The 9,679-nt window shown below is 40.2% G+C and overlaps 1 protein-coding gene across 2 annotated transcripts; it reads left to right on the top strand.

The window, feature by feature from the left end:
* The first annotated feature begins 209 nt into the window (after positions 1–209).
* On the top strand, positions 210–9,619 carry LOC124134941 (density-regulated protein homolog). Of its 2 annotated transcripts, none has more exons than XM_046500056.2 (7): positions 210–287; positions 1,072–1,197; positions 1,397–1,416; positions 3,573–3,657; positions 5,339–5,521; positions 8,324–8,463; positions 9,515–9,619. In XM_046500056.2, exons 2-7 carry the CDS (start codon positions 1,089–1,091, stop codon positions 9,554–9,556), a joined length of 579 nt encoding a protein of 192 aa, XP_046356012.1. In that variant the 5' UTR covers positions 210–287; positions 1,072–1,088; the 3' UTR covers positions 9,557–9,619. The 2 variants fall into 2 exon arrangements, with proteins under 2 accessions (XP_046356012.1, XP_046356011.2); XM_046500055.2 differs by having other exon boundaries at positions 253–287; positions 1,032–1,197.
* The last annotated feature ends 60 nt before the right edge of the window (positions 9,620–9,679 follow it).

Genomic DNA, 9,679 nt, shown 5'->3' with positions numbered 1-9,679 from the left:
AGTAAGATAATAATGTTTATCTTTTTGTATTAAATCAAATTTGACTTATCACGTATGATTAAACATACTTGACTTCGGATAATAATCCAAACACACATTAAAAACTAGTTGCGCTTAAAACAAGTTTTATTGTATATTTTTAAGCAAAGAGGAATAGGATAATTTCGTCTCACTGTTGCACTTTTCACTATCAGAAGCATATTCTAGCGCATGCGTGTACAGCTATTTCATAATCTACTTCCTTCCTGTGCATGAGGCTAGCAGTTTATTACTGGAAGTCTGTCAAGGTAAGTTTGCACTCAGCATGATCAAGGGCGAGCGGCAGTGACCGTTGTCGAATTGTCAACTTTAACGGGCTGCGTATGGAGCTAACTGGCTCTGGCAGAAGCTCTCGCATCACTGATCTCACTTGCCTCTCCGATCCAAGCCTAAGGTCCCTCGTCAAGCTCGTGTAAAGTTAGCCTACCCCTAATTCTATCCTCAGCCCTTGGACCATCTTTCCGATTATTAGGGTTAGGTAACCCTTTCCGATCAAACACCCCTTCACGATAAGGTAAACAATCGGATGCCAATCACCTGGTAAAAAACACAGTAAGCCACTGATTATTTATGATCATCTATGATCATCATTGTCAGGGAGGGGCGGTCGGGTAGCCTAGTGGTTAAAGCGTTCGCTTCGTGACGCCAAAGACCCAGGTTCAATGTGTGAACCTCATTTCTGGTTTCCCCCGCCCTGATATTGCTGGAATATTGCTAAAAGCGGCGTAAAACCATACTCACTCACTCATTGTCAGAGGTTTGAATCTAAAATTTGCTTCAGTTATGATCCTTGGTGGTTAAAGCATTCGCTTGTCAGAATTGTCATGGCAAAGGCCCAGGTTCGAATGTACCCATTTCTGATGTCCTGGAATATTGCTAAAAGTGGCGTAAAACCATGCTCTCTCAGCACCATACCCTTACTTGTTGCTCGTAGATTTCACGAAATTGACAAACTTGTGTGATTTGCTTCCCAAATGAATTTATTTTTTCAGGTTATTAATGTCAATTCGGTCACTTTACCCCTGTTTACAGAAAGTTTTGGAGTAAGCATGGCTGCTGCAGATGTTGCAGAGTCAGGAAGTGGTGATCACAAGTTTCTGGAATATGATGGCCCTAGGAAAGGTGTTAAATACCCAATGAGGGTCCTCTACTGTGGAGGTGAGATTATGATCATGTAAGATCCATTTTCAGAACATACATGACATATATCCAGTGCTCCAGATAACCTGTGTATACTATAAAGATGTGTAAACACATCATCATAACACAATAATTTTGAGATGATTTTAGTGCAGTGTCTGCTTTCAATGTATGTGTGGTCCTGCTGTTTGTAATTGTCTCCATGTTTCTCTTTCAGAATGTAGTATGCCTGTAGAGGTAAGTTGGATGTTTTGAATGGGAGAGTGTTCGGGTGAACATGGTGAATGAACCGGTATTTTTTTCCAGATTAGATTTCTAATACTCAACATACATGACATAGTTAGTAACACCCATAAATCATGAAAAATGTTTTTTGTTTTTATGATTTAATTAATACTTGTTAACTGGTCAAAATAGACATGTTTCATCACACAGAAGGCCAGGATTCAAAGGCCACATGCATACAATGTGTGAAGCCCATGTTTTGATGTTCTGTTCCTCCTTTCAAAACCTGCACCATGTCTCGGACTCAGTCATTTACAACACATCTCTACGTGAAGATCAGATGACGGGTGGTCGGGTAGCCAGGTGGTTAAAGCGTTTGCTTGTAACACCGAAGACCGGGGTTTGATTCCCAACATGGGTAGAATGTGTAAAACCCAATTTTTGATGTCCCCTTGCCGTGATATTGCTGGAATATTGCCAAATTCACCACATATTACCACATTCGCTCACTCACCCCCCTCCTTAGAAGGTCACATCAGGTGAACCCTAAATGAACTTTGACTGTCCCAATCTAAAAGAAGGATACATGGGTTCTTGAGTCCAGGTGTTGGCTCTCTAAAAAGATTCAGCTTCATTTCTTTACTATCTCAGACAGGTTCCGTGATCTAGTGGATAGATTGTCTTGGTGGAGAGCGGAAAGTCTATGGTTTAATCCCATGGCCATGTACTAGTTGTTATTCTGCCTGGAGGGGGCACGGATGGCTCAGTCGTCTAGGGCGCCGCAATTCGCTGTGCAGAGTTGCGTTCCTTGGACACGCCAGAAACCTATGATTGTGGGTTCGAATCCTGGTTCTCTCCGATCATGTTTCTAGGTTTGTCAGCACCATACCCGTGCTCTTGGGTTTCACCGAAGTGGTTAACGTCTAAGAGCTGCATCACTTCGGAGTTTCCTCCCACATGAAGCTGACACGCTGTGATATAACTGGAATACTGTTAAAAGCGGCGTTGAACCCACCTCACTTACTCACTATTCTGCCTGGAGCTTGGCATTAAGCGGATAGGACAAGGGTTGACCGGCTTGGAGTCAGTATGCATGGTATAGTTTGTCATGTGGGGGTTTCATGTTAAACTGCTGATTGTAAGTTCACCTGAAGCGACCTCCTGTAGAGATGTCGTCCGATCTTCACACAGAGAGGTATCATGCTGGAATAAACAATGTTATTAAACATCTGATTGTTAGGAGATTTTCATTTATGATGATGATTGGTATTGCTGAAACTAATGAAAATGTCCATGATACAAAGTAATACAATTCTCAGTTAATAATTGTAAATTGGAGGATAGGATGGGGAGGTTCAAGTAAAACATAACAGGTTATAGAAGGTAAAGATTGTCAAAGAATAGGGGCAGTTATCATGGGGACTTCACATTCAAATATTGGTGGCATGTCTGTGAATCCTTGAGTGTCATGAAAAAACTTACAAGCACTTGGCATGCTGAGGAAGGGTCACTTATAAAGATGTCATGGATGAAACGTCTGAGCCCTATCTCATTAAAATCGTATCTAAGTTCGCGCTGTCGCTAAATAAAGATCTGAGGACATCCCATTACAGGTCACGTCAGAACGACCTTTCGCAAACTTTTAACGAACACTGAGATGACTAACAAGAAGTCAACATCAGCCAATTAGAAAGCAGCTTTCTCGAGCTTTATGGCACTCGTTTCAACCTGGCGACTTCCATTTCAGACTACGCTTGAAAAACTTTTGAAAACTGAACAAACGAACATTCTGGAATGTCTAATATATGGTTTAGATTGTATGGCAGTGCTTCCCACATACTGTGCAACACTCCCTCCGTTGAAATGTTTATCATGGAAGCGAGAGATAGACGATAATTTAGACGGAATCAGTCATAGGGGCCGTAACTATCGTTCTGAATACCCCGTGTTAACGTTTTCGAGGTTGCCTTATTAGAAAACACGTTCCGACTGTCACTTTCATGATCTGGTAAGCGACGCTTTGATTGGTCGGATGAAAGGTCGTTCTGACGTGATCCGTAATGGGATGTCCTCAGATCTTTGTTTAGTGATAGCAAGAACTAAGATCTGATTTTAAGGATATTGCGTCTGAGCCTCTCTCTAATTACCTTGGTTACCATTGGTTACAGTACTGTGAGTTCTACCCCAACTATGAGAAGTGCAAGGAATGGCTAAAGAGCAATATTCCAGAGGAGTTTTCAAGGCTCATGGCAGGTACGTGTGGACAAACCTTCTCCTTCAACATCTCACAGGTCAAAATATTACTTGGGGCACAGGTGGCCCAGAAGTGTAAGGCGCAACAATTAGCTCATCTTCCCAAGGAAAGGGTGTTAACTGACTATTAAAGTCCAGTTTCCACCCTTGCCAAACTATGCTGGAATTTCTGGGCTCGATCTTAGCGCCACCAGTGGCTATTACGAGTAACGCCCCTCATATGTCCCTCCAACTGACCAATCAGATTCCACCTCTCGTATCACTTGGATTTGCTTCAAACAAAATGGTGGCACCAAGTCAAGACGATTTGATTGATAATCAAGATCTATATTGTACTAAAACGGGTCTTACCTCACGACATGCATCAAATCACTTGAGCACCTTGATTAAAAACATGAAAAGGTTTGCAAAATATCTCACTTAGTCCAGATTGCGATACACATGCTTTGCAAATCCTACAGTCGTCTGAAATCTGCACTTTGAAATCCATGTTTTTTACACACCGGATGTCTAGTTCATCACACGATCTTGATTGAACTATGCATAGACTCGTTAGTCCAGCCAAAATGTAACGCCAGCCTGTTTCGGCAAGGGTGGAAACTGGACTTTTATAGTCAGCTAACTCCCTTGCCTCGGGAAGATGCAATTCACTGTGCACACTTGCATCCCTTAGGTGTGCCAGATAGATCACAGACATACATTACACTGATTACATTTCTAGGTTTAGCAGCACCATACCCATGGTCCTTGGTTTCTCCAAGGTTGTAGACATCTGAGACCTGCATCACTTCGAGCTTTCCTCCCACATCAAGCTGACACACTGTGATATAACTGGAATACTATTCAAAGCCACGCTAAAACAAACTCATTCACTCACTAAGAATGCTATTGATATACTCTCTTATTGCATCGAAAAAAAGTGTTATTTTCAATCAGGGTTCAAAATTCTTTGGATTTTGAGGTTTGGTTAAAATTGTAATGACCCAGTTATAAGTTCCAGATGCCTGAATCATATTTTTAACAACAATACCTAGTGAAAATGTTTATTATCTGAAACAACAAATACTTGTGACAAACACTCGGAAACTGATGGACATGTGAACACGCTTAATCCACAGATGATTCAAGAAATATATTGGGGTATTCAGAAATGAAAATTGGAATTATCATCACTATTAAATGGCAGGAGGCAAACTTTCAAACTTACAACTGCTTACTATCATGATTATATAGCCTGACATTCTCGGAGTTTGTTGATGGATGAAACTTATCCCTCGACTTGGCACGTCTTTATGAGTGCTCTATGGGAATTTTTTAAACCTGCCACACACTGTATTTTCAGAATAGTCTGTGATCACAATGATCACTCTCTTGCGTGTTTATGCGTCCTCTCGGTGCATGTGTGGTCCAGTCATCTAAGCCACGGCAATGCACTGTACAGATTTGCGTCCTTTGGGCACACCAGACACCTTCGAATCCCAGTTCATCCCAATTATGTTTCTATGTTTGTCAGCTCCATACCTATGCTCATGGGTTTCACAAAAGTGATAAACACCTGAGACCTGCATCATTTAGGGCTTTCTTCCAACAATAAGCTGACACACCATGATATAACTGGGATACTGTTAAAAGCAGTGTTAAACCCAACTCACTCACTCACTCTTGCTGGTGTTTGTTCCAGATAAGGATGAGGAGGAAGGGAAGGCTGGGGAGGAAGATGGGGAGAAGAAGAAGCGACAGACTCGAGGGGGGAAAGGCATGATGAAGGCTAAGAAGAAGACGGAGCCACAAGGGATCAAGATGTGGACTGCGACCCGGGGCAAGAAGAAGAAGGTCACATTTGTGGCTGGTTTGGCATCCTATGGTAAGCTGATTCAACTAACAGATCCTAGTGGAGTCAGGGTTTGGCAGATTCAAGGAGACTAAGGGAGTTGATATATTCATGACTCATCAATATCATAGGATTGATGGTATTGACCTCTGTTAACCTATTCATAAAACATCAATGGCTGAGGTCTGAGGGCAATGCATAATGAATTACGGTTGCTTTCTGAAGAGTTTATCTCCAGGGCTCGCATTTCTGTAACCCTACACTAAACCCTGGATTCATTCCCGTGGTTCTCTTAATATCAGGGGGCATGGGTGGCCCAGTGGTCTAAGGCACTGTGATTCGCTGTGCAGAGTTGCGTCCCTTGGGCACCCCAGAAACCCATGATTGTGGTTTCGAAATCATGATTCACGACGATTATGTTTCTAGGTTTGTCAGCACCATACCCGTGCTTGTGGGTTTCACCGAAGTGGTAAACATCCGAGACCTGCATCACTTTGGGCTTTCCTCCTACATTAAGCTGGCACGCTGTGATATAACTGAAATAATGTTAAAAGCGGTGTTAAACCCAACTCACTCTCTCAATCTCAAATTACCCGCCCTTGATTTTCATTAACATTTTACCAACCAATCAAATGTTCAAGCTAAGGAAAAGGAAAATGAGTAAGGGAGGCAACTCATATTGACATGAACACAAAGCCACTGCCAGTGTTAATGGACATAAGACATCCTTGCCATCAGTAAGATATGTTGATGTTTTTTTAGGGCTTCCTTTGCGTTTCAGTCAGTTTTTCAATTTTGAAATTCTAGCAAACTCAATCGTAATCAATGGGACTGGCCGTCATGTTGTTGATATTGCCAACCCAACATTGAGGCAGGTTAGCAACTCTTATTCTGATTGGTCCGTTCGACTGAGTAGCAAATTGGCAAATGAAAATCAAGGGCAGGTAATTTGAGATCGCAAGAACCACCGGCATGGGTCCAGGAGATAGTGTCGGTTTATTTTGTTTTACTTGTGACCCCCATACATAGGTAGGACAACAGCGTAACTTTGTATTCTCATAACATTATGCAATTTTAAATAGTAACCATGGAAACCTAAGCACATAATTCTTGATTTACTTTACAAAATGTGGGAGTTCTGTCCAATCTATTTATGACTTAGGTGTCCCTCACTGAATAAAAGGCTTTCTTGTCATTGGCAAGTTATGTCTTATATAGATCTATAAGAAAATTAACATATGCATTACTCATCAGTTTAACTGGTGTCTTTTGCTATTTTGAAATTATTCTAAATTTTATTTTCTTATGTTTCCATGGCAACAATTTCTACTTAAGTATCAAAGGCGGGTAGGGTTTGATTCTGGGCAATAACTTGAAAACCTTTCAACATATTTCAATGAAACTTGGCATAGGGATTGCTCATTGGCTTAATGGGTTGCCTTTTGCTATTTTAACATTTTCAGAATTTTTTGGCTGCCACGTTTCCTTGTAAACAATTTTTGATTTAGTCTCAAATACTCTAGGCTTTGTTCCTGAGCCATAACTCTCAAAATAATGAATACTACACATATGAAATGACCACATGCTTAACTATTGCTTTTTCATTTTTTTCTTTCTTTTTTTTATTTCTTGTGTTTCCATGGAAACAAATAGGTAATTCTTAAGAGTCTTTCTACTAAGCATAAAGCAATTGATTGTTCATTACCCAGTTGTCTTACCTGCCACAAAGAGTCAGCACGGCATCAACTGTAATGCTGCTTCATTAATGCTTTAATCAGAATCTGTACTAGGATATTTTGGCTATTATTGTTTTTCAGATTTGAAAACACATTTATAATAACAGCTTCAACAAATGTATCCAAACAAAAGGAGGGGTGAGACATCTGTACTGGTTAAAAAGTGTATGACTGCTAGTGCTGGGACGGGTAATTCGGGTACTTGGGTCGGGTGGGTACTGAGTAGGACTCGGGTACCCACAGGACTACCCAGACCCGTGGTTAGTCACGTGATATATTGTTTCATGACAAAGAATCACTATATAACTACATGGTGACATGACAATTTTAAGTCTCTTGTTCACATTTCTTCTTGATTATGAACATGTTCCTTCCGACTTATATATGTTTTAACAAAGCTAAAACTTCAGCCCTAATGACTGCACATGCATGCAACCTGCATCAAAGCATACAGTGTTTTCTTTGAGTGGTTCCTGATCACTGAAAATGTAGAGACAGTCAGATGTGATATTCAGATTATAAGAGGAAGGTCTCAAAATCTGGGTTTAATATTTCGTATTCTGCAATCAATGTTTTGAAATCACGACGGGAAATTGAAAAGTTTCCAGGAACATGTTTTTACTTCCGGATAAAAATATGCCATCAGAGACACAGTGTGTCCACAGTAATACCTGGATTACCTCCCTTTGGAATAGACATCATGATGTTCTGTCTGTTCAACAACATTTGAGATTGTTTAAGGCAACAACAATCACTTGTTCCACACATATATATGGAATTCAGTGTTTTTGAAAATATCACAAATAATGTACATCACATTTGTCCAAACAAGCTTTACGTCTTTCAGTCAGTTTCAGTATTTTATGATCCAGTCTATACTTTTGATCTGTCCTTGTCTGTGTTAATACCAGGGGTGTCACAATATGCCTAATACAATCGTAATATATCACTACATCAGTGAATTGTGAAATCCCTGAGTAATATCATTTGTGACAGAAAGATCAGATTTGAAAAATGACAGCCATGCACCGTTTCACAAAGCGATCTTAGCGCTACGACGTAAGGGCCGTTAAGCAAGTTCTCTGATATTTTTGTACAGAAATTGACCTGAAGGATGCCTGCAAGTTCTTCGCCACCAAGTTTTCCTGTGGGTCGTCAGTGATGGGCGAGGATGAGATTGTCATCCAGGGTGATGTTAAGGACGATCTGTGGGACATCCTCCCAGAGAAATGGAAACAGGTAACCTCGGCGCCAGTAATGCGCTCTTATGTTCTGTTACTGATCAGGTCAATAACGGTGGACAAAGATAGAATACTTGTTGGACCTCATGAGTCCATATAATTATAACCTGTACAGGTCGTTAATAGTGTGCAGTGTTACTGGTATATCAGTAAATTGAGGTTCATTCTTTCCACAATACATATCACAATACCATTTCTTAATGCTTGGTGTATCAGGTGATTTCAAATAGAAATTTTTATCATTTGTTTGATGTTATACACTTATCAAATATCCGGATCATGCATCTGGAACATACATCCGTGCATATTTATTGAATGAGTGAGCATTCTGTTGTACCAGCATCTTGTTTTGTTCCATCTATGAACTTCAATTCATGCACTGGTGTTTCAAATTGTTTCTGAATTCAAAATTTAGAATTATACAATATATTGTCAGGGTTAGAAACTAACAGTTTTCGTCTACTAGTCCTTATAATGATAACATATAGCAAATCCCTTAAAAAGGGCAAATTTCTACTAGACCTTATGATACCTTAACTATTGGGCAGTTTGGCAAGGACTATAGGACTAGTGCCAATTTCTGACGCTGATTGTGATACGTATCACAGTACAACCTTGTACATCAGATATTTTGTAATATGCTTTAAGAACCTCCAATACCAATCCCTACTGGTTGCCAGATCTGGACCAGGTGATCCAACTTGGATGATTGCTCGTTATTGTACCCCTAGCACGGAATGTTGCTCATCACATCAACCACTTGATTATTTACAGTGATTTAGATGTGATATTATCTGGTCATCGCATCCTAATTACATTGGAAGATGCTCATTATGTCAATCACTGGGTTGTCTGATCCAGAATGAATTATTTACTGAACGCTGTCCTAACTGGAATATTGCTGAGTGCGGCGTTACATAAAATACTATTGCCATGATTGCGTGGCACAAAACTATATTCTGTCACTCACTCACGTTGATGACATCGTAGGAAAACGTTGCATTGTAGTTTTAATGTGAATTATATGTTTTTTATCTTTTTCTTCACAGATTGATGAAGATGATATAGATGACAAGGGAGATAAGAAATGATAGATGAACACTGTCAACACTCGTCACTTTGTGTAAATAAATAAACTGTGGGTGTGCACTGAACAGTAAATTGTTGTGCTTTGTAAGGAGTTGATGCACTTCACAAGGAAAGACCCGTTTTTT

The sequence above is a fragment of the Haliotis rufescens genome, unplaced genomic scaffold, assembly GCF_023055435.1.
Source record: "Haliotis rufescens isolate VD_foot unplaced genomic scaffold, xgHalRufe1.0.p SCAF_15, whole genome shotgun sequence".
Classification (NCBI taxonomy): domain Eukaryota; kingdom Metazoa; phylum Mollusca; class Gastropoda; order Lepetellida; family Haliotidae; genus Haliotis; species Haliotis rufescens.
The sequence above is the reverse complement of the archived record's forward strand: the minus strand, read 5'-3'. Positions and strand labels throughout refer to the sequence as shown.

Bases quoted from the DNA above. Each gene is read 5' to 3' on its own strand.
- LOC124134941 (XM_046500056.2), top strand. From the start codon at position 1,089: ATGGCTGCTGCAGATGTTGCAGAGTCAGGAAGTGGTGATCACAAGTTT. The intron at 1,198-1,396 runs GTGAGATTATGA...TTTCTCTTTCAG, and splicing joins GAGGGTCCTCTACTGTGGAG to AATGTAGTATGCCTGTAGAG. The intron at 5,522-8,323 runs GTAAGCTGATTC...ATTTTTGTACAG, and splicing joins GGCTGGTTTGGCATCCTATG to AAATTGACCTGAAGGATGCC.